This window comes from Callospermophilus lateralis, chromosome 4 (assembly GCF_048772815.1).
Source record: "Callospermophilus lateralis isolate mCalLat2 chromosome 4, mCalLat2.hap1, whole genome shotgun sequence".
In the NCBI taxonomy this organism is placed as follows: domain Eukaryota; kingdom Metazoa; phylum Chordata; class Mammalia; order Rodentia; family Sciuridae; genus Callospermophilus; species Callospermophilus lateralis.
This window is the reverse complement of record NC_135308.1, coordinates 6243852-6268924: the sequence shown is the minus strand read 5'-3', so window position 1 is coordinate 6268924 and position 25073 is coordinate 6243852. Positions and strand designations below refer to the sequence as shown.

Sequence of the window (25073 nt, the reverse complement as noted above, 5' to 3'; positions counted from 1 at the left end):
GCAGTGAGGGGAAGAGGGCGAGGGCGAGGGAGAGGGAGAGGGACAGAGACAGAGAGGGGGAAGAATGAGGGGCTTTGGGATGGGAGAAGAGATCAGGCGTCAGGCACAGAGTCAGGCTGAACAGTTTCTACTGCAACCCTAAAGGAAGTCATAGAAAGACTTCATCCAGAAGACTAGCTGGAGGAGCCCCACCGTGTCTAGTTTTAAATATCATCTCATATAGAGGCCTAAGAATCTTAAATGTACAATTCATGAGGGCTTTTCACAAGAACCACTTCACTTGACCTCATGACCAACCTCTGTGACATGTAGGACTGAAGGTGTACCCTGCTTAACAGGTGAGAATGCTGGTGTTCTGCAGGGGACGTGAGTGCCCTAGTCACAGCTTCCTAAGCCCACTCATGCCCAGTCCAGAGCAGGAATCTCACATTCTGGATTCTTTATACAGTATATAGGTAGAGTTGTTATAAAACTGAAAGCCCTTAAGGATTTTATCACATACTCTGCGCATAACTCCACGTCACTCAGTGTGTGTCCGCCACATGGGCGTGCCCAGGACTGGGTAGTGAGCATGCTATGCTTTCCAGACTCACGTTGGTGGCATTATTGGGATTTGTTCATGCTCTTTGGGAAGGTTTTATTTTCCAAGAGATTGCAGCTATACCAGAATCGAGCTGGGCAGTACCTGAATTCTTACGTACATAGGAAAACCTGTGAATTGTGTTGCTGCCATCTCTAATTTGTGTGAACTTGGAAAGTCATTTAGTCCACCTGAAACTTAAGGTCCTTGTTTTTAAAATGGGGCAATGGCATCTGCCTGAATTTTTTGTGACTGCTCTCTACCGCACCTCAGCAGGGCCTACTACCGGCTGATTGCAGTGTGAATTCAGTTGCTAGCACACAAGGAGCACACAGTGATGGGATATCTTCGCAAACTCAGGACTTTCACTCCTTGTATGGCTCAGTGGAGCAAGCAGGTGTTCTTGTCCTGAAGGGTCCGCTAGTCATGCAGCTCCGCATCTCTCAAAGCTACTTAAAGGGCGACTCCCCCTTTGCCTCAGCTGCCTCTCTGTTTGGCCATGAGGAACCTACTTTTGGTCCTTGTGGTCCTAGTCTTGCTCTCCTATGTTCCACCAGGTAACATGGATTCCCTTCCTCTGGAATTAGGAACAGTGAAGGTAAAGGGGGTGTGAGGTTCTAGAAGAGCGAGGCCCAAGCAGGACGAAGGAAGCGGAGACAAGGAGGGACAGGAGCAGAGATGGTAGTTCTGGGTTATTCCAGGGAGTAGAAGAAGATAACAGGCCCTGAAGCTTGGTCTGGGGAGTCTGTAAAGCTTGTGGGGAGGTTCGGCTGCTATTGGTGGAAACAGGGCAGAGCCAAACCATGAGACCTCGGGAGGACTGGTAGCACCTAGAAGTGGGAGGGAGGCTGTTTCTTGAGGATTCGTAGAACTAGCCCTCCCAAGTCAGCTATCTGAGCAATTTTTCACTCATTTACAAGCCAAGGCAACTATGATGCTGAGCAGAACCTGCAAACAGAGCTGATTGTTAAAACATGTTAAATGAGCTTATAGCACAATAGGATCCTATGAAGCACTATTTTGAGGAGTTAGAATTTTCTTGTTCTGGACAGAAGCAACTAACTTGACAATATCAGGAGGAGTCCACTTAAGGCACCATGGTGGAAGCTCTCAAAATTGTTTTGCTTGTGGTTTTCTCAGATTTGGAGAAAATTCCTCAAACTTTCACATTCAAAAGATACCACTCTGAGGGCCAAGAATGAGGTATTTGAAAGACAAACAGATGAGGATCATGTTTGACCTGCTGCTGTCCACTATGGGAGGCCCTCTGGATACTTTGCACTGTATCTCCACTGTTCGCCTTTGTCTCCAAGAAGTGCTCCAGGGCTAGTGAGCACACAGCAAGCAAGCTTGGCAGTGGCCTTTGGTCACACCACATTGATGATTTTCACACATTGTTTATATATATATATCATGAAGTCTCAATCCGTGTCCCATGGGGGCAACTGGTGATAAAGTGATGAGGCTTAGCATATGAATCAGAGCCACCCTCATTGCCATAAACTGCCTTCCAGCTGCCCCTACTCTACCTCTTGACTTCCAAAGGCAGCAGCTAGGTCTTAACATCTAGGAAGATTGGGGGCAAGAATTTAGAGTTTGTATGTTTCAGATATTTTGAACCATTCCACACTCATTACCCTGCAGGACACTTGTGAGTACTCTGTGATTAAGTCAGAGCAGGTAGCCAGGCCCTTGGCAGAATGCCCTACAGGGGAACACAGGGCTGGAGCCACAAGCTTCCGAAGTATTTGATCAGTGACATTTCTTCTTCACAAAAACACTTTGATAATTGTAAATTGTTTTGAGTAGCCCATCCAGACCCTGCCTGCCTCCCCCGGTGGGACTTCTGCATGTGACTTCCCCGGCATCCGAATGATCTTTCCATAGCAAATAGTCCCAAGCTGAATCCGCTGGACTCTGTTACCCACATCTAATGGCTAGTGATTTTTAGTAATTATGGACCATGGCTCAGAGTAGGGATTCCTGGAAAATAAGGTCTAGGCAACTAGAAAGGAGGTATTAAGCCATAAGATGTCTTGGATATCTTTGATTAGACCAAATTTATCAGAAAGAGTTAGGAAGTATATATCCCCAAGTCTTGTCCTTGGCAATGTGACATTATAGGACACTAACTGTGCATTAACACTTGTTTTTGTTTCCAGTTAGAAGTGGGCCAAATGCTTACATACGACAACTGTTTTCTACTTGCTGGCGACTAAAAGGAGGTTGCAAGAAAAAATGTTCAAAAGATGAAGTGTTTCATATTTTGTGTGACAATATGTCTTTATGCTGTGTCTCAAGTGCTCATTTACCTATGATGGGTCCGGGGTAGCTGTGAGTTTTCAAAGGTTCCTTCTGATTTTCCCTGGGAACTTCGATTCTCCCAGGGGTCTCAGCCCATTAAAATGATGGTTTCAGCCTATCTGCCATTTCCCTTTGTATCTTTTCTATGGAAATAGTTTCCTAATTAAATTCCTTGTTGTCAGTATTTTTCTTTTTATCAATTTGTTATTTATCAGAAATAGCAGATAGATGAGGATGATGGGAACACAATGTCAAGAGAAGGATTCTATAAAATGAGCCCACGGTGGTGGCCCCTGCATGCTTTCTCTTCCAAGAAGCCATTTATCTTCAGCTCTGCTTGGCCTATGTGGACAGAATATGTCACATTCCTCAACTACCTGTTATCTGTGAGAAATGTAGGCCCAAGGTTATGTTGATGGGAGAAACCCAGGGAGATAAATATAATTCCTCCTAAACAATAAAATCCGGGAGAACCAGGCACGGTAGCACACGCCTGTAATACCAGTGGCTCTGGAGATTGAGGCAGGAGGATCGCGAGTTCAAAGCCAGCCTCCGCAACTTAGCAAGGCTCTAAGCAACTCGGTGAGACCCTGTTTCTAAATAAAATACAAAATAGGGCTGAGGATGTGGCTTGGTGGCTGAGGTGCCCCTGAATTCAATCCCTAGTATTTCTGTTTGTTTTTTTTTTCCGGTATCTCTGACTCTTTCTTGAAGTAATCTCTTGCAACCTGTATTTTCTGTCTTATCTCTTTGTTGCTATGATTGTATTTGCTCTCTTATCTCTTTGTTGGAGTGATCGATTTTTGCCTGTATCTGCTCCCTTAGGTCGTTCTGTAATTCCCAGGTCATTTTAGCTATGGATGTTCTGAACTCCTCTGACATTTCACCTACTGCGCTCTCTATGGATCCTATTGTTGTAGTATCATGCTTTGTTTGGGGCACTTTCCTCCCTTGTTTTTTCATGATGTCTCTGTCTTCCTCTCTTGCAGTGCAGGTCCGAGGTATGACAGCTTCTGCCCTATTGTCTTACAGTGTCCCTGTAGGTTACCAACACCTCACCTTTAAGGGAGAGATCAATAGCACAGCACTCAGTGTACCCAACGTACAGCCATATGTCAGTTAGCTTCTGTTTTTACATTTACAGTTTTGTCACTGTAATCAGAAGTGATGAGTTTGGTTATCTTCTACCATATAGTCAATAGGTTTGCATAATAGGTCTAGAGTTTCTGATGGGGGAAGGGGGACCTGGGGGCTTGGCTGAGATGTTTATGAGGTAGGATGTGAGAATATGGAGGTGTTAGATTATATGACAAGTGAGAGGGTGATCATAAGAAGCTGGCTGTTAGTAGGAGAAACAAGAGAGAGGCCCCTCCCATGCAAGACTCCCTGTCACCTCAGCAACAGGGTAACTGTTAGCACCCCTAGTAGAGATACCTCTGGGGCAGCCAGGCCACAGGGGGCCTTGGTGACGTCTTACCAGGTCATTAATGTTGTTCCTTGATAGAAGAAGTGATATCCCAGTTTCATGGTGGTGGCAGCCTCAAGCCTGTATGTACCCTGATGTTGGGCTGTGGAGCCAGGCTTTGGTGAGTAAGGAACCCAGCAGGTTCAATATTTAAAAAGAACTAAGGCACTGAATTCCATTTCCAGTGGAAAAAAAGAACTGTGCAAACAAGCTTAAAATGGCTTTTTTTTTTGTGTGTGTGCCATGTTATAAAATGTAGCTTTTAATATAACCTTGACCAAATGCCAGTAATTTCAGAAAAGAATTTGGTGGAGAGAAGAAAGTTATTTCATTTAGGAAAAATAACCACTATCTTTTTCCTAATCTTCAACATACCCAATGTCAACATAGATAGCTGCTTTAACACTTTACAGAATTCCTATGTCCTGAAGCAGTAGCAACATCAAATACAATCATATTTTTAAACACTGGGTCAAAGCTTTCCATAAAAATATCATCCTACTTCCTCCCCTAAGTTTCTAAAATATTACATACTTTTCTCAACATCTACAGCCATCCAGGAATTTTTAGGAAAATTGTGTGCATAAGCTTAATTCCTAATCCATGGATCTTTAGGGCTCAGAGACGAACGATTAAAATGACCAAAAATGATAGTTCACTTAAAGTCAGAGGGAAGACTCAATTTATTGCTCAATTAGTCTCAGAGGATGAAAGCATTGTTGCATCAACTGGCTCATGCAGGAGGGTCATGTGGAAGGCCTCATCAGCCAGTCACCTGTGCAGTCCAGGTGATAGCTGTGCACACACGGTAGAAATCGAATTGGGTCCCCATGAACAAAGTCCATCACATAGATCACACACTCCTGAATCTTTTTTGCTGATCCATCTTTTGAGGGTCATCGCCTCCTTTAGGCAGATGCTGTATAAGGCCTGTTCTTTGTTTTTTTGTTTTTTTTTAAATTTTTTTTTTTTTTTTTTTTTAGAGAGGGGAGAGAGAGAGAGAGAGAGAGAGAGAGAGAGAGAGAGAGAGAGAAAGAGAGAGAGAGAGAATTTTTTAATATTTATTTTTTTTGGCAGACACAACATCCTTGTTTGTATGTGGTGCTGAGGATCAAACCCGGGCCGCACGCATGCCAGGCGAGCGCGCTACCACTTGACCACATCCCAGCCCCATTCCATGAATTTTGATAAGCTGTGTTCCTGTTGTCTGTAGGCATTGTAAAAATCCCTGTTGAATTCCTTTTTGAGGCAGTGGTTATTCAAGAGTGTGTCATGTAGTTTCCACATTTGTGAATTTTGTAATTATCTTGCAATTATTTATTTTTAGTTTTATTCTGTGTGCTCTGAAAAGACTTTTGGTGTGATTTTGATCTTAACTTTTTTAAGGCTTGTCTTGTGACCTCATTGGTGGCCCATCCTGGGAAATGTCACTGGTGCACTTGGGAAGAACACATCTTCTGCTGTTGGGCAAGATGTTCTGTTTATGTCTGTTAAGCCCTCTGGGCTTATTGTGTTGCTCACATTCTTTATTGATTTCCTGTCTGCATGTTATATCCATTATTAAAAATGGGGCATTGAAGTCTCTTATAAGAATCGTATTGCTACCAATTTCTCCTTTCAGATCTGTTGATATTTGCTTTATATACTTGAGTTCTTGAAGGTGAGGAGCATATTTACAATTGTTTTATCTTCCTGTTGAACTGATCACTGTTTTTTTTTCTAGAGACAGTTTTTAACTTTTTTTTAATTTTTAATTTTTTTGTAGATGGACACAACATATTTTATTTACTTATTTATTTTTGTGTGGTGTTGAGGATTGAACCCAGTACCTCACACATTCTAGGCAAGTTTTCTGCCACTGAGCCACAACCCCAGCCCAGTTTTAATATATCTTTTTTAGTTGTTGATAGACCTTTATTTTATTTATTTATATGCGGTGCTGAGAATTGAACCCAGTGCCTCACACAGGCCAGGCAAGTGAGATACCACGGAGCCCCAGCCCCAGCCCCCACTCTAGTTTTTGACTGTTTTCTGTGATGTAAACATAGTTATTACTCCTTTCCATTTCTTCACTTTCAGCGGACATGTATCTTTGGAACTAAAGTGGGTTTCTTATAGAAGCATAGGTTGCATTTAGTTATCATTACTATTTTTTTTTTATCCATTCAACTACTCTCTATTTTTTTTTTCTACTGGGATTTGAACCCAGAGGTACTTTACCACTGAGCTACATCCCCAGTCCTTTCTATTTTTCAGGAGAGGGCTTCACTAAATTACTGAGGTTCTTGCTAAGTTGCTGAAGCTGGCCTCAAGTTTTCAATTCTCCTGCCTTGGCCTCCTGAGTTGCTGGAATTACAGGCATGTACCACCATTTTTGGCCTCTGTATCTTTTTACTGGGGGAGTTTAATACATTTACATTTAAAGTAATAGGAGAATTTAAGATTGCCATTTTGTTACCCATTTATCTTTCTTTGCCTTTTTCTTTTTTAAATTGGTTCTTTTTATCTATTTTTAATTTTCTGATTTTTTATTTTTTGATATTGGGGATTGAACCCCGGGGTGCTTAATCACTGAGCCATTTTTTATATTTTATTTAGACACAGGTTCTTGCTGAGTTGCTTAGAACCTCACTAAGTTGCTGAAGCTGGCTTTGAACTTGCGATCCTCCTGAGCTGCTGGGATTACAGGCGTGCACCACTGTGCCCAGCTCAGAGTTATTTTTAGTACTTTGTCTTTCTAGCTTTTGTAGTAGAGTTGTTAATTAACCCACCGTTGTTATGGTAGTATGATATTCTGGTTTTGTCTATTTATGCTCTGATTTTCCAACCTAATGTCCTTTCATTTCAACTTAGCATTTCTTGCAAGGCAGATCTAGTAGTGACCGATTCTCAGCTTTTGCTTGTTTGAGAAAGTCTCAGTGTCTGCCTCAGTCTGAAGGACGGGCTTCCTGGGTAAAGCAATCTTGGCAGTTTTATTTTCTTCAACACTTTGTATGTACTTCTTTCTGCTGCAAGGCTTCTGCTGAAAACTCCACTGATAGTCTTTTGGAGATAGACAAGAATGTGCTTTTCTCTGGTTGTTTTCAAAACGGTCTACGGGGCTGGGCATGTGGCTCAAGTGGTAGTGCGCTTGCTTGGCATGCATGCGGCCCGGGGTTCGATCCTCAGCACCACATACAAAGATATTGTCTCCGCCAAGAACTGAAAAATAAATATTAAAAAAAATTCTCTCTCTCTCTCTTAAAACCCCCCCCCCCAAAAAAAAAAAAACGGTTTATGACTTTGACTTTTGACAGTTTGGTGATGCCGTGTCTCTTTGTCGGTATCTATTTAGCCAGAGTGACCTCCTTTGATCATGTTAGTCTAAAAGGCGCTGGTTGCTCCAGGGGAAGTTGTGAGACCCTTTGATTTGGTAACGTGTCCAAAGTCGCCCATTGGTGCTTGTTGGTACTCGTTGCTTGGTCAGCAGAGCTGGATTATGCCAAGGATAAGGCAGGAGGAAGCTTTGCTGAAGAGCTGAGGAGACTCCGGGAATAATGAACGTCCAGCCTGTTTGAAAAGGAGCATCACTCAATGGCTGAGGCTGCGGTTGTGGGTAGGCTGGTTGTGTCCTTCAGATCCCTTAGTGATTCCTCCGGGATTTGGTCCTGGGGGACTGGTGTTTGAGAATGTGGCAATGAAATTAGAGGTATGGTGAGGTCAACACAGGAGGTGATTACTGTCGAGCTTATTACTCATGGTTTCCAAGAAACGGCGACATTCTACACTAGGAGGTCGCATGGGGAAGCACTGGAGTCAGTCAGGAAGCAGAGGGAGAAAGTGAAAAACATGGGTATGATTCTTCATTGGGTTTCTCATAGGAAGGGGCATGAGGCAGGATAAGCAGGTTTGGGTTGGAGTGTGAATAATTCCAGTGGGTTCCTGGACACAGGGTGATCCCTCATTGCCTGGTGCTGAGGTGACTGAAATGTGATAGGGACCCAGGGTATGGTGCCTGATGAGATGTAGGAGGAATGCTCTGGATTGGTTGTTGGTATTTGACAGCACCCTTGAGGACAAGTTCTTTACCTACTGTCTCTAGGAATTGCTATACCTGGGGACGCGTTTCTCCAGGGTCCACAAGGCCTGTCAGATGAAGTCATCAGAATACAGAAAACAGAAGACATTACTGTCTTTATCTGTTGGGCTGCCAGAAAAATATACCTTGGATGGGTATTCCCATCTACTTCTTACAGCTCTAGGGAATGAGAAACCCACCAAGATCTAGGCCCCGGCAGACTTGGTGTCCTGGGAAGGCCCACTTTCGGGTTCATAGACAGTGACACCTGGCTGTGTTGAATGTCTGAGGGAATGAAGTGTCTCTCTGAGGCCTACTTTTGTGAGGACACCCATCCATAGGAGCCAAAAGCACCATCCATAGGCGTCAGGGGTTGGGAGCTGGGTTAGAGGGGAGATATTGATCAAAGGGTATAAACTTCCAGTTGTAAGATGACTAAGTTCTGGGATCTAACATACAGCATTTAACTATAGTTAGTTATACCATATAGTTTATTTAAAATTTGATAAAAGGACCAATTTTAAGTGTTCCCACCCCTTCTCCAATGATAATGATGAGTAGTGAGAAGTTCACAGATTTATTTGTGGTCATTATTAACTCATGTATGTGTGTACTTGTCATAATTTTGTATCCTTGAATATGCATTTTTATTTGTCAACTATACCTTAATAAAACTAGAAAAAATAGACATAAAAATCAGTAGTTTACCAATTTTCCTGTTTTTACGAAGTGAATTTCCCTAAAGATAGAGCGTTTTCCTGCATTTAAGGCTTTTCAGAATCTTGATATCTAAGACAAATTCTGGATAGATTTTTTTGTCCTTAGATGAGTCAGATGTCAGGTACTGATATCCAGAAATAATTTTGAAGAAAGTTTGCTGTACATTGTGACAAAACTCTACCATTTTGTTGTCTGACTGAGAAATTTGGTAAATACTTGCATTATTTTTAAGCCTTTGGATCTTGGGGTTTATTTCCTTCAGAATGTGTCAGTGTGCCGAGACCAACCAGAGACAGATAGCCACTTTCTACTTGGGTTCCATATTTAAAGAGGTCTAGTGGATCCACAGGATATGTATGTGACATACAAACCTTCTTCCAAAAGAGAAAAGGAGTTTTTGGCTACTATTGTTATATCAGAATCCACTTCCAAGCCAGATGTATGAATGCAAAGGTTCGGGTTTGTGAAAACGTGAACAGAGGCATTGCGGGATCGGCCTGTCTTATTTTTGTTTCTTGCAGAAGCATGACCCTCAGAGCATGACCATTTTCCTGGGCCCTGTATGGATGTCTTGACTGCTTACTCAGTAACTATGGTGATCTCTGATCCCATTCAATTAACCCATCTCCTACAAACTCCACGGGGGAGAGAGGCCTCTGAGGGGAGGACACACTGTAGTGGGCTTTTGGTATCTTCCTCCCCAGTGACACTGGCAAAAGGGTTGCTAGAAGGTTGGGCCCTGGGGAAGGCAGAGCTCCTTACTCTTTCTCACCTGCTGTTCTCCCTTTTGCTCTTCCCAGATGCAACCCCTCACTAGTAGTTGGAAGGCGGCACTGTCGTTTTCAGCCTGGCAACTGAGCAATTGTTACCTCAGCCTTGCGCCAGATTTGCAATTGACTATTTGCATCTGGAGCTCCATCTTGTCATATCACCAGAGAGCCCAAGTTGCATCCAGCACTGAGGCTAAAGAAATTGCTCCATAACCAAACTCTACCCTCCTCTGCCACCCCACTTGTCATCCTGACCAGCACATGTAGAACTAACACACCTTGCCTCTGTCTGTGGCTTGATGGCATTGAATAGTCAGGCAGGAATTCAGTAGCCCTGAACAAGCCCTAGGGCCTTGGCAGAAGTTGCTAGTTTTTCTTATTTTAAAACCTGCATAAGAAATTAAAAACAGTGAGTCCAAATAGACTTAGACATTTAAGTAGTTACACACATAGCAAAGCAAGAGCAGCATGGTGTCAGCTCTTGCGCCTACAGAACAACACAGCCTGGGAGCCAGATGATGGGCAGAAGAGATAGTGGGTCACTTAGCTGCCAAAGCACCAACCCTAAACTGTAGCCAAGTCGTCTTATAGCTCATAGCTGAATGCTGAAGAGCTGAGGTGGAAAGTCCCATGCTTAACTGAAACTAGGAGATGGATGAGAAAGAACCTCAGGGCAGCCTATCCCCAAGATGTCCTCTCTCTCTCTGTTTCAGGAAGAACTTCAGGGTCAGATGCATTCATGACTCTGGGCACCCTGCAGCTGAGCCTTGCCTGTGGTCTAAGTGAGACAGCACAGGTTGTCAGCGGGCCAGGGAAGTTCCGTTGCTCTAAGATGTGGGGTGGGAACTAGGTGTAAAGAGGTGTTTCTATTGAAGCCTCTTGAAAGAATTGAGACATTCTCTCTATGTTTGCAGAGAGAAATAAGTACAATGAGAATACTGGATATCAATTAGAACTGAGAAATATATATTCAAATTATTTTCATGAGAAACTTAACTCTTTCTAAGGAGCCTTCAGCTTATGTCTTTAATCCAAGACCCTAAGATTCTTTCTTTCTTTCCTTTCCAGGGGATTGAACTCAGGGGCACTCCGTCACTGAGCCACGCCCCCAGCCCTATTTTGTATTTTATTGAGAGACAGGCTCTCACTGAGTTCTTTAGAGTCTCTCTGTTGCTGAGGCTGGCTGTGAATTCACTATCCTCCTGCCTCAGCCACCTAAGCCGCTGGGATTACAGGTGTGCACCCCGGTGCCTGGCCAAGATCTTAAGATCCTGATGGCTTAGAAAAAAGACCCAAGACTAACAGCCAGGAGCATGTCACAGGGTCAGAGTTTAACTTCAATTCCTGGCTTTGTAAAAGATGAGAGGATCAGGGTCTTCAAGTTAATTGTCACTCATGGTTTTCTCATGTCAGGGCCCAGGGTCTCCGGTGACACAACACTCCAGCTTGTACATACAGTAGGCAACCAACATCTCACTTCCGTAGCACTCATACCTGCAGGTACCATTTTTATAGCATTTCTTGTGGACTTCTGAAGATAATGGATTGAAACCTGGAGGGAAAATGAATGGAAAGATAATTCAGTGAAGAACTATTTTAATAGTTCTTTCATTTTTGTCTAGTCCTTTCATTTTTGTCCAACTGAATTCCAAGGGGTCTTGGTCATAATAATTGATTTCATATTTGAAAAAAAAAATGAACTAGTGCTATGAACTGAACTGGGTTGCTTCAATTATTGTATGTTGAAATCTTAACCCTCAAGATGTATTTGGAGATACTGTTTTTTGTAAGTAGTTTAATCTAAATGAGATCAGAAGGTTAGACCTACTCCAATGGGACTGGTGGCCTTGTCCAAAGACCTTATTGGTAGAGGACATAGTAAGAAGATGGTGTTTCCAACCAGGAAGGCACCCTCATTCTCCAAAACTAAATCAGCCAGCATCTCGATTGCAGATTTACCAGTTTTCAGAACTGTGAGAAGGTAGATTTTGTTTAAGCCATGAAGTCTGCAGTATTTTATTATCAGACCAAGCTGTTTAAGAAAACTATAGCTTGGGAATTTGCCTGAGTCATTGAGATGATGTAATCCAAGTCATCCAGTTAGCAGTGCACGCCAGTCTCCACTCATCATTTATTTAATTATTCACTCATTATTATTTATCCTTCCTCAAACCAGATTTTACAAATCTTGTGAATCAGGGGCTGTTGAGATACAGATTTGAGTATGATATAGATCTTCATCTCAATGAATTTTTCAGTCTAGGCAAAAGGAGAAGAAACACAAAATATCTCTGAGGGGAGAAAACATGAGAAGTACCATGAGGTATTTGCAACACAGAATGATCTTGTGAGTCCAAAGGGGATAAAGTCAATTCTGAAGATCTAGGAAGTCTTATTGAAGCTCAGTGCACTTGGGCTAGGTTTACAATTTTGTAGATATGCTACTCCTTAAAATGACCAAATATTTCATATTTTCAAATGAAAGAAGGTGCTAAGAAGAAAATGATGTAATTCTTGGCCCATTAGTAGAACTTTTGAGCCAACATATATTTAAGTCATCATGTCCTAGAGGATAATTGTCCCACAGGATAAAAGAGGGGACCAGGGTTACCTAGTTGGCAAGCTAGAAGCCCAAGGGGGATCATCTGTAACACTTTTGGGAAGGTAAGGAGTAAAGGTGTGTATAGTGGGCCAAGAAATTCCCATGGCGATGGCAAGCTATTGAGAATGTATAAGGCACCAAAGGGAACCTTGAAGACCACACGGAGCTGCTGACATGGAGGCTGTGAAACACTGTCATAAACCTAAGTGGAACAGTTTCCAGTAGCAGCAGCAGAAGAAGCCTGGATCCCATTGATGCTTAAACTCAGCCCGTTGAGTCACATGATCTGAAAATCTGGTTCATCTGCCAACAGAATACTTCAGGATGCTAGAAAACTAGATGGGTATCTACGGTATAAGGATCTGGGCTGATTCAGTAACATCCAGTGAAGGGAAGAATATGGACAAGGCTGATCATGCTGTCCCTCATGTCTCCTTAGCTACTATATCATCTGACCAGACATTTCCTCCACCACAGAAAACAAAGTGATTCTTTTGAAATAAGCAGTTTCAAATCTGCTCCCTCATGTACGTAAGGGATTCACAAATAGTGAATTAACGATAAGCAATTTAGGTACCTTAGAAAGCTTAACAAATTATCTTACTGCTACTTGCTTGTTTTGAGCGGCATACTTAAATATGTTCTTAAATTAGAGACAGGACGATGGTAAATAAAGCAGAATGAGGCATTAATCATGAAAATATAATGAGAGCTCTCACGAGTCAGGTATTTTACAGGCACATTCTCCTATTTAATCCTAGCAAGGCCCCACAGTTAGTACCACGATTTCCATTTTGTAAGTGAAGGGACAGGTCGAGAGAAGCGTCCCTTTGTCCAGCTAACACATTGGAGAGCTAAAATTCAAGCACGCAGCTTGCTGACATCAAAGCTGCCTGGTGCTTTTCCTACTTTGACAATTAAAGGGTCCTTGGTGCCAGTACATTCATCAGGTTGCTCAGTGGAATTAGATGAAGCCACCCCCAGCCCCAGGGAGATTCCATCTTACTTGCCAGGGCTTGCTGTATCCCAAGAGCAGAGAAAGGCAAACACAAGGAGGAGAGACTTCATGGCAGGGGCCTTCTGCGGTGGAGGGTGGTGGCAGCCCCCGACACTGTCAGAGAAAAGAGAGGAGGGGAGGTTGAGTGCACCCTCTTGTGCGGATCTTCAGGTCTGGAGTGTGCTCTGCTCCCGGTGCCCCTGGTGTGATAGACACTCCCAGGTGGCTGAGTTGGCACAGCTCTTCTGGGAACAAAACTGACAGCCTTTCCTGTTGGACAGCTTTTGCCCTTCTTGAAGATACTGTGCTCCCACTCCCAGGTTCCAGAAAAAGTGCTCATGGAGGACGGAGAACGACATACCCTTTCATTTTCACAGGAACAAAATTGATTTTTGTTCGGCTTTTATTTTATAGCAAAAATAAAAACACAAAGTATAAAAAATTTGTAAAATATAAAAAAATGACAAGAAAGGAAAACTTACACCCGAGCCCTACTGTTAGCAACCTGGGTGTCTCTTAAGAAAGGTTTGTCTTTGCCTAGTTTGTTCTTTAATAGTTTTTCTTGTTTAGAGCTTTTTCTTATTTTTTATTAGTTAGTGTTTTTTTGGTACAAATTTATGGGGTACAGTGAGATAATTCTATATGTGTATACAGTGTATTGATCAAATCAGGGTATGTTTAAGGATACAAAGTTAATATTCTTATTATTAGGGATCCTATTTTTTGTAACTTGGCTCATATATATCATTATAATTTCTTCATAAGTAATACCTAAAAATGTTGAACAATAATCCATCAAGGGCATTTTTATCAATTGCCACTCTTTAAAACTCATTATTGAATTATAAATGGCATATAATAAACTGCAAACATAAAACTTGGTAAGTTTTGACATACACATATAACTTTTGTGAAACCATCATCGCAGGATAGTGAACATATTTATTCCACCTAAGAATTCTTTATGCCTTTTATAATATTTTCTCCTTCACTTCCCAGTCCCTAGGTCAACACTGTCCTCCTGTTGCTATAGATTAGTTTCCATTTTCTTGGAATTTTATGTGAATGGACTCATGTAGTGTATTTTTTCTGTTGAATTTCTTTCGCTCAGCCTAGTTGTTTGAGATTCATCCATGCTATGACATCTATCAGTTGTTTTTCATTTCTTTTTTATTGCTGAGTGATAAGGTTTGGATATACTTCTGTGTATTTTTTATTCAACTATTGATAGACATTTGATAGTTTCTAGTTTTGCTAATAAAAATAAAACTGCTAAGGATATTCATGTCTAAGTCTTGGTAGGACAAATAATTTCACATCTCTTGGGTAAAATATTCAGGAGTATAAGGGCTGGTTCATGGTTTCATTTTTTATTTTCATGGATTTGCTTTATTTTTTAAAGTTATTCAATTGACATGAAGATTATGTCCATCCAAGAAATATAATGGTGATCTGATCTATGTATGCATTGTGTAATGATGGTCACAATTAAATTAACATATACCGCTGTTCACATTGTATGTCCCCAGGACTTGTGTTTCTTGTTTCAGAGTCAAAAGAGGAGTTGGCAAAGATCATCTCCCATTGTGTAAGTCCTTTCTTCAGTTGCTAATTATTTCCTTTGTGTAGAATCCTTTAAATTTGATGCCATCCCATTTATTAACTCTTAGCATTATTTCCCGAGCTTTAGAAGTCTTATTGAAAACTTTGCCCATGTCTATATGTTAAAGCATTGACCCTGCGTTTGCTTCTAGGAGTTGCATAGTTTTTGGTCTAATTTCCAGATCTTTGATCCACGTTGAGGTGACTTTTGTGCAGGATGAGATCTCGGGATCTAGCTTCATTCTTCTACATATTGAATAACCAGTTTTCTCAGCACCATAGAAAACCTACCTTTTCTCCAACATATGCTTTTGGCCTGCTTTTGTCGAGGATCACATGACTGTATTGGGTGGTTTGTCTCTGTGCTTCTATTCTGTTCCACTGGCCTTTGTTTCTGTTTTTGTGCCAGTACCCTGCAATTTTTGTTACTATTGCTCTGTAGTATAATATGAAGTCAGGTTTTGTGATGCCTCCAGCATTGATTTTTATTGCTTAAGCTCTTTTGGGTCTTTTATTCTTCCAAATGAATATAGGACTGTATTTTCCTAGTTCTGAGAAGATATGGGATTTCTAGATCATATAGTAGTTCTCTTTTTAATTTTTTGAGGACCCTCCATACTGTTTTCATAGCATTAACATCATTTTACATTATCAATATCAGTGTAGAATGGTTTCAATTTCTCCTTTTTCTGTCAACACTCGTTATCTTTAGATTTTTTGGAATAATAGTCATCCTAACAGGAGTGAAGTAATATCTTGTCATAGTTTTAATTTGAATTTCCCTGATGATTGCTGCTATTCAATATCTTTTCATATATATGTGTTGGCCATTTGTTTGTATTGTGTGAGAAATGTCTTTTCAAGTCCTTTGCCTAATTTTAATCAGTTTATTATTGTTATTGTTATTTTTTTGCTATTGAATTGTGTGAGTTGTTTGTATATTTTGCATAACATCTTACCAGATGTATCAGGATCTTGAAGAGGTATCTGCACTCACATGTTCATTATAGTATTATTCAGAAAATCTAAATTATGGGAACCACCAAAGTGTCCATCAATGTATAAATGGATGAAGAAATTGTAGTATATTTATATGTGTATATATATATGTATATAAAACATATAGGTTGCTTATATGAGAAAAATTTATTTGCTTTTGAAGTTTCAGGTGATCCACTTGCCTGAGCTTCATTGTGGGGGCAGTGTGTGTAGGAGCAAATGGTCACATCTCAAATTTGAGGAGAGGACACACACACACACACACAAGTTTTCTGTAAGGCAAGACCCCAATAACCAAAGTACCTCCAACTATTTAAAGGTCCTCAGCACTTCCAATGCCATCACACTTGGGACCAGGCATTTATGATATGGGCCCCTGAGAGATAAAAATGAAACAATTAAACCACTTCCAAACTATATAGTACCATGGGTTTTCTCATGGGGTGACCTAGAAAGATGCATAAGTAGCAGAATTATCCAATACACCAAAGAATGAAACTCACCCAGCTTAAAGGATTTTACTAAAGTTGAAAATAAGAGGCATCCAAGCTTAGCAGTTACACCTGGAGTAACAGTGATTGGAAACCAGGTAAGAATGAGGGTGCTTTGTAAAGTCGGCAACATCATGCTCACCCAGGTAGGTCACCATTGCTCATCTTCCCTGGGATTTAAAGGTAACCTGGAGAAAAGGTGAACAACTCTGTACTAACAAGCTTAAATTTCTGTGAACAGGCGGAATGAGGCTCAAAGTAGAAATTCATTCATATAAAATGAAATTATACTTTGTAAATGTACCTGGTGAGCTGATGTTCATTTTCCTTACATGACTCAAACTCTGTCATGACAAAACGTTTCTATCGACTCTCCCCCACTCCCAACCTTCTTTCTTTTCTGGGTTTATTGCCATCTATCTCTTGGTCAGCTTTGAAATCTCAGCATCATCTTTCAAGCTTTTTCATGCTATCGAATAAATCCTGTATCCTAATGCTGAAATTCATCTTGTATCTCTTCATTTTCTGTAATTCTCAATACAAATGTCTCAGCCCAGTTACTGAAATAGAATAATGTTGCTTGGTCTTAATAGGTTGTGTTTATATAGGTTGTGTTGTATATTTCATAAACAGGAAATAAAACTTTTTTGTTTTTTAAAACAATTTGGAATTTTTACACATATAAACTGCATCCTAAATAAAAAACAAAAAACCAAAAAAAAAAAATTCAACAGCCCCGAAATTGATAGGATGAACCAAATTCTCTGGTCCTATGAAATTATAGCTAAGATGTATATAAAAATATATATATAATATAAAGAGCTGTTTAAAAACTTCACGTATACTAACTCTTATGATCGTCACAATACCACAATGTGGGTACTATTGTTATCTCATTTTATAGAAAAGGAAACAAAAATAGAAAAAATAACTCACTCAAGGTAAAATATTTATTACTAGGTGGGGCTGTGATAGTATTATAGGTGAAACAACAACGTGGTTGAGGACATAAATTGAGTGTATTTGTAAATATGCACATGAAAACAGAGTAGAAGAGTTTATAAAACTTGTGTCTATTTTAACCTGATTATCTAGACAGGTAATTATCATGAATTTCCTTTTATCTACCATAGTAATATTCTTATATAGATAGTGGGTTTTGAAGATTTTCAGTTTCTTTTCTTGGGGTCTGAAGAAGATAGCATGAGATTTGTCACCACCTTTTTTTCCTTAAGTAATTGAGACTTCTTTATCTTGCAGCAGATTGTCCAGTTCTTACAATATCGAACTGCATATTCATTTTTTTTGCAAGCCATCCTGCAATTATAGTATCTTGTAGAACAGCCAGTCCTAGAAAAAAAGCTTCTGGCTTTGAAAAGAGAAGACAAATGATATATTGTGTTACTTATTTGTTATTTTTAATATTCAAAATGTTTTATTAGCTAAAAACAGCAACAATAAAAAAACTTTCCCAGAGGGTTAAACAATAAAAAAGAATGCAAGAGAGAAAGTGGAGATATTGCATAAAGACAATTCACAATGTCTTCTCTAAAGAGAGCAGATAAATGAGGTAGTAGCTAGAAGTGTACCAGGGAGTGAACTCAGGGGCACTCGGTCACTGAGCCACATCCCCAGCCCTATTTTGTATTTTATTTAGAGACAGGGTCTCATCAAGTTGCTTAGTGCCTCACCATTGCTGAGGCTGGCTTTGAACTCATGATCCTCCTTTTAGCCTCAGCCTCCTGGACGCGGGGATTACAGGGGTGTGCCAGCACACCCAGTGTGATGGAGTTTTAATGAGGACAGTTAATGCATATTTCTGTAAGAATGAATGATCCAGCTGGAGGGTGCAAATCCATGACTCAAGAAAGGTGGTTGAATTCCAGAAGCAGAGTTCTTTAAGACTGGGTGGGAATGGAATCCAGTGTACAGGGGGCGTTAGTCTTAAATGAGAGAATGAAGAGAAGACAGAGTGTAGCTGAAGATAAAATTAGGGGAAGAGGTCTGGTGGTGGAGAAACAGAAGTTTCCTCTGTGTTTCTATTTTCTGGGTGAAAGAAGTCATTAACTGGGAGTGACAAGGGGGTCTTGGTTCCAACTCTTCTGTGCATTCAGTTATCTGAGACCTTTCTTTGCTTTCAATGTAGGTTTGTTATTATGAACTTTATATGTGAGTTTATTATGATTAGTGCCCCCGGAACTACCTTTGCAGCATCCCCTAAGATTTACTATGTTGAAATTCCGTTTTTGTTTGCCTCCAGATATTTTTAAATTTCCTTTTTAATTTTTTCTTGTTCTGCTGGTTGTTTAGGAGCATGCTCTTTAATTTTCACATACTTGTAAAATTTCTGAGATTATTCCTATTAATAATGTATAGTTTCATACCACTGCAGTTGGAGAAGTTATATGACAAGATTTTAGTTTTCTTAAATGTATTAAGATTCATTTTGCAGTAAATTATGATCTCTTCTGGACAATGTCCTTGTGCACCTAAGGAGAAGGTGTATTTGCTGCTATTGGGAGGAATGTTCTGTATATTTGGTCCCTTTGGTCTAAAATGTAGAACAAGTCCAATGTTTGGTGTCTGTGTCACTGCTATCTGCTACCATAATTATATTGCGGCCTAGCTTTCTCCTCATATTGATTAACATTTGATTTATATAGTAGGTGATCTATCACTGCAGTCTCAATGAAAGTTTTCTTTGTGTGTACGCTTGACTAGGTGATCCTGAAATTTATGTGAAATAGAAATGAATATAAATGTACATAAATATTTGAGATGTTCTTACAAAAGGAAAATGGAGACATCCTGCTCTATTAGATATAAAGACATTATGAATTGTCAGTAATTATGATAGTGTAATACTGTGCAAGGAGAGACACATAGGTTCACGAAACATCACAGAACATATACTCACACACAGATGCTAGATCTATGACGAATATGGCATAGAAAATCCTTGAAAAAAAGATGCTGTTTTTAAAACAAAGGGTGCTGGGCCAGTTGGCTACCCATGTGGTAAAAGCAAAAAATAAATGAAGAGGGGCTGGGGCTGTATGTAGCTCAGTGGCAGAGTGCTTGCCTAGCATGTATGAGGCACTGGATTCAAGTCTCAGCACCACATAAAAATAAATAAATAAAATAAAGGTATTGTGCTTATTTACAACTAAAAATATATATAAAAATAAAGGTATTGTGTCCATCTCCACCTAAAAAATATTTAAAAATTAAGTAAATGATGAGCCCTTGTTTGCAAAAACCAACATAGGGTGAAGATGTGAAATCCAAATAACAGGTAAATCAGAAGATCATATCACATAATATCTTTATGAACTTAATGTAGAGAAAGTTTTTCTTAAGGAGAAACAAAATTAAAAGCATTACATTAAAATGAATTTTGATAAATTTACATTGATATCAACATTAATTTCATAGAGACATCATAGAAGGAATGAAAAGACAAGTCATAGAACAAAAGGTATTTGCAAGGTATATAAAATCACTTGCATCCAGAATATATAATTAAAAAAAGTATATGAAAAAATAACAAATAAATCAGTGGATTATGGGCAAAATATTTAAACAAGTATTTCAAGAATGATAATGTTAAAATTGCCAATAAACAAATGAAAATATCCTAAATTTTATCAGTAACCCAAATTCAAATTTAAACTACACTGAGTTATTCCCATACATCTGTTAAAAATAAATAGCAGCCTGATGATATAAACTACTAATGAGATATAAACCAGTAAGGGTTCTTCTATGCTGTTAAAGGGAGTATAAATTTGCTCAACTAATCAGCAAATTCTTTGGCATTATTCCCCAAACTGAAGATACATATCCCCTAAGAAAAACACTTTCATTCTTTAGTAGATACCTAATAAAAATGTGTGCACCCAATTAAAAAATAAATGAATAGATGGAGACTGAATAGAGGAAGGAGATCAGGGAGAGGGAGGAGGGGAGGGACAGGGGGCAGTACTGGGGACCAAAACAGAGGAAATTATGTCATGTGCATTTATGAATATTTCACAATGAATCCCACAATTATGTAAACTATCATGTACTCATAAAAGCATAAATTAAAAACCTGTAAAATATAAAAAGAAAAAAGTATGCATATGTACAATCAGAATAATTTAAAAATGTTTATAGTAATAATAGTGTTTATAACCATTGAAACCTGGAAACAATCTAAGTCTTCTTCAACAGAAATATTCATAAATAAATTGTGGCATATTGCTATGATGAAACACTATTTAGTTTTAAAAATAATGCACTATAGTTGCACATAGCCACATCAGTGAGTTTTGTAAATGTAATGTGGAGTAAAATAAACCAGATGCAGAAGGTGAATTCTATATGTTCTATTTATGTAAAGTTCAAAGCAAGTGGCAAGACCACACAGTAGTGTGTAGACTGCCCAGGTGACCAATACGGCCATCCTTGTTCTCAGCCTCCTCATTTGTTTGTCTACCCTTCTTTGTGATTAGCGTGGGGATGGGGATGGGACTCTTGGGGAGAACTTCTGGCAGCATACTCCTGGCTGACATTGAAAGAAGTACCAACTTTTAGTTCTTGTGTAATTCAGCAGGTTTGGATGTGATGTTTAGAACAATAGCTATCTTTAGACCAGGAGCAGGACTAAAGACAAATTGGACACCCTCCTAATACTTGGTGTTGCTAATCTGCTGAGCTAATGAGTTTTAGAACTGTCTGATTGTGGGATTCCTTGTTATGTGAAATCATAAATTTTACTGAAGCCTTCCAAGTCTGGGTTGTCTGTGACTTGAATCTGAAAACTCACTCATCTGACACAATTAGTATAACCAGTAAAATATTTAAGAAAAAAAACAGTGTTCAGGATAAAAGAAACTACTTGAAATTTGTATCTGATAAAGATTTAGTATACAAAATACACAAAGAACTCATCATTCAATAACAAAAAGGCAACCCAATAAAAATGGGCAAGTGATTTGGATAGACATTTCTCTAAAGAAGGTGTACCAATGGACAATCAACTTATGAAAATATAGTCACTCTTCACAAATTAAAACTACAATGGGATATTGTTTCATACCAACTAGAATGACAGCCATGACCAACTAGAATGACAGAGAACAGCAAATGCTGGGGAGGTTGTGGAGACACTGAAACTTTACATTGCTAAGGGAATGCAAAATAAAGCACCCAGCTGTGGAAAGCACCTTAGTGATCCCCCAGAAAGCTGAACATAGAATCACAGTCTAACACAGCAATTGTATTCTTAGACTTATGTTTGCACAAAAACTTGGGCACAAATGTCCTGAGTAGTGTCATTGACAAAACCCCCCAAAGTGGGACTATCCATGTGTCCATCAATGGATGAACAAAATACAGGATATTCATATAGTGAAATATTTTTCATCAGTAGAAAGCAATGAAGTACTGATATGTGGATGATCCTTGAAAAATGCTAAGTGAAAGGAGGCAGAAAGGGTGGAGGGTTGTATGAACCTATTTGTATTAGATGTCCAGAATGGGCATATACAGAAAAAAAAAAAAAAAAAAAGTAGGTGAGTGGTTGCTAAGGCCTGGGAGACACGGAGAATGGATAGAGGTTTCTCTTTGGGGTTATGAAAACTTCCTGGAATTAGACAAAGGTGGTGGCCGCAGATCTTTACAAACACTCTGAAAGCCACTGAACGGTACACTTTATAACAGCGAATCTTGTCTCAATAAAAACACAGAAAACAATAACAATGAGAAAAATCTTAAATTGTGAGGCATCAAACTGCTCTAAGGGAATTTGTGCATCAGAAAACAAACAAACCAACAAACAAACAAATAAATAAATAGATGATAATTCAAATCCAGGTGTATGACTTTGTTATATAACACTGGTGAATTTTAAAATTAATTGGAGATTGATTATTCAATAAACATACCTGTAGATTTGATTAGTTATTTCATTACAAATTAAGGTATACTCTTAACTTCCCCCCAGACATAAAGTAATTTCCACATAATGTAGATAAAACCATGAAAATTTTAACGGATTTGAAGCCTAGGCCCTCGCCCTGACCAGTGGCAGGAATGTGCTGAGGACCAGCCATTAAGACGGAGCACAGACCCCCTCACCCCGCCACCTGCTGCCTTCTAGTCACTCATTTCTCACTTCTCCAGATTTCCGTTGTTCGGTGCACAGCCTCCTACCATCTTCAGGTCAAGCAGAGCCTTGAAGTTAAAGTTTGTAGGTTAGGTTACTAAAAAGAACCCCCCCCCCTTCGATGTTGACCTTGACACCAGCCCCCCGCCCCCCCAGCAGCCTTCATGCTGCAGTGATGTCTGACCTTGTTTATTTGCAAACTCTTGGAAGACCTTCCATTCCCTTTCTCTTGTTTCAGTCACAGGAATGAAAACCCTCTGTCTTACCTAGGGGAACGACAGACAATAAGATGAGGACTCCCAGGACGGAAAGCCAGACCCTCATGGAGCAAGAGGTAAGCTAGAATCAGGGGCTGCAATGGAGAGAAGTTCTCAAGAGGTGTGCTGCTGTCTGATTATTGAACCTTCAGGAACAAGAACATTGCTGTGTTCCAGTGAGACTCTTCAGGAGATAGCACGGAAAGGGCACGGCTATGGTCACTCAAAGAACACCTGCTGAGTGCCCACAGGGTGTGGGCCAGGGTGGTCAGAGGGCACAGCCTGAGGGGCTCCGTGAAGCCGGAGAGAGAGTCTGCTAACAGTTGACATTATCTACTGTTTCTGGAGGCACTACAGAAGATAAAGTAACATTTATGGAGTAAAATTATGCACTTTATTGCTCTAAAATAGGGAAGAACTAGATGTAACAGCATGCCAACTTATTAGTATTTTGGGGGGTAAACATTGGCCCACTTGAGCAATGACGTGAAGGTACACACAGGCTGGTGAGGTATAAAGAGCTTTGGTTTGTTTGACTTTCTGTCCAAGCTGCTGAATGAGATCCACCAACTTGTGTTTAAGTATTAGTGAACACAGAGTCTTTACACTTCAGCTGTATGTAACACAGGAAGCCAAAGAAAGAAGAGAGCCTTCGGGGACTGCAGCACACTGAGGAATGCGAATGATGTGCAAAACCAGTGGGGCTGCCATCTGCCACCGGAGCGGATCTCTGACTAAACGCCACCCGTGACTTCTTTGACAACAGAAATGAACCTAAGGGAACCGAGAGCAGTGTGGGCGGCCCAGGAAGGCTTCAGGAGGGCCTGTGAACGCATCTGCATCCCTGGTCTCCTAGGGCCCTCATGACATTCTGGCTGGCCTCATTCTGGGTCTGTACTTTCCAGCACCAAGAAGGAAGCCAATGGTCTCCCCCCAGGGTGCTCCTTGGGCTTTAGGGTTTCAGAGAATGGAACATGAAGTCGTGTGGTCTAAGCAGTCCTCTTGGGCTGTTGAGACTTTGAAAGTGACCTGGTGAGCTGAGTCGGGGCTGAGGGATGGAGGGGAGCTGTGGTACCATTGCTGGAGCTCCTGGAAGAGGCCGAGTCAGGGAATAAAAGTGCTGGGGACGATTCTCCAAGTCTGGGTTCATGTTCTTCCTCTTCTCAAAAGGCTGGAGCCGCCCCCAGCTGCCTAGAAACTGAGTGGACATGGAGGTCACTGCACTGCACCAGGGTGTGTGCTAGTTATTGAACACTGTTCTATTCATGAAAATCAGACTGGTCTAGGATCGTTATTATACCTGATTACGAGTCCTAAATTTCATGATTTTTCTCATGTGTCTGTGAGTTCTTGGTTTCCTGATCACAAGGAAAAGTTTGGAAGCATAGTTTACATGGCAGAGCAATACAGTTTTTTTTTTTTTTTAACTTTAAGTACTTTTTTGGTTATACATGGGCACAATATCTTTATTTTGTTTATTTATTTTTATGAGGTGCTGAGGATCGAACCCAGTGCTTCACATATGTGAGACAAGTGCTCTGTCACTGAGCCACATCCCCAGCCCAGAGCAATAAAAATTTATGAGGACAAATAATTGAAGTCCTTTAGGGAGCACAAAGGGCAGAATGTTCAGTGACTTTTTGACGTTTTCTAAAAACATTTGTTTCCCTGCTTGATAGATCTGGAGCTGGGCAGCAGGCCTGGAACGCTGCCCAGGAAGCCCATGAACCTTGTGTGATCCCTGGGCCGGCAATCAGGGACATCAAAGGAAGGGTGATGGCATTCCGCGGGTGAGCCAGTGGACACCGATGAAGTGTGGAAAAGTCTTGCTGGCCACATTGCAGCAGCCTGAAGGAGACACGGTGCTTCGACCAACGTGGTTTCTCAAAAGAACACAGAGTAGAAAATCAGGTAGTTATAAGGTATCAAGTACACGTCGTTACAGAAGGAGACAGAAGCGAACTTGCCCTGACACAGTGGGTTGGGCCTCGGGTTTTACTGAGAATAGCTTTCAGGAAGGGTCCTAGATAGTCAACAAATAACGTCAATCAGGCACTCCTTGTTTACTTTTCTTCCCT

General features: G+C 40.4%; 3 protein-coding genes across 3 annotated transcripts; 1 reads left to right on the top strand and 2 right to left on the bottom strand.

Moving 5' to 3' along the window:
• Window positions 1–1079: 1079 nt before the first annotated feature.
• Window positions 1080–4007, top strand: Defb135 (defensin beta 135). The gene is made up of 4 exons (XM_076853472.2): window positions 1080–1137; window positions 2743–2880; window positions 3874–3885; window positions 3928–4007. Exons 1-4 carry the CDS (start codon window positions 1080–1082, stop codon window positions 4005–4007), a joined length of 288 nt encoding a protein of 95 aa, XP_076709587.2.
• A 7298-nt stretch (window positions 4008–11305) lies between these two features.
• On the bottom strand, window positions 11306–16745 carry Defb134 (defensin beta 134). Its single transcript, XM_076853471.1, has 2 exons — window positions 16730–16745; window positions 11306–11448 (listed from the first exon to the last, which is right to left on the bottom strand). Exons 1-2 carry the CDS (start codon window positions 16743–16745, stop codon window positions 11306–11308), a joined length of 159 nt encoding a protein of 52 aa, XP_076709586.1.
• Window positions 16746–17756: 1011 nt separating this feature from the next.
• On the bottom strand, window positions 17757–23062 carry Defb131b (defensin beta 131B). The gene is made up of 2 exons (XM_076853470.1): window positions 23005–23062; window positions 17757–17956 (listed from the first exon to the last, which is right to left on the bottom strand). Exons 1-2 carry the CDS (start codon window positions 23060–23062, stop codon window positions 17757–17759), a joined length of 258 nt encoding a protein of 85 aa, XP_076709585.1.
• Between the last annotated feature and the right edge of the window lie 2011 nt (window positions 23063–25073).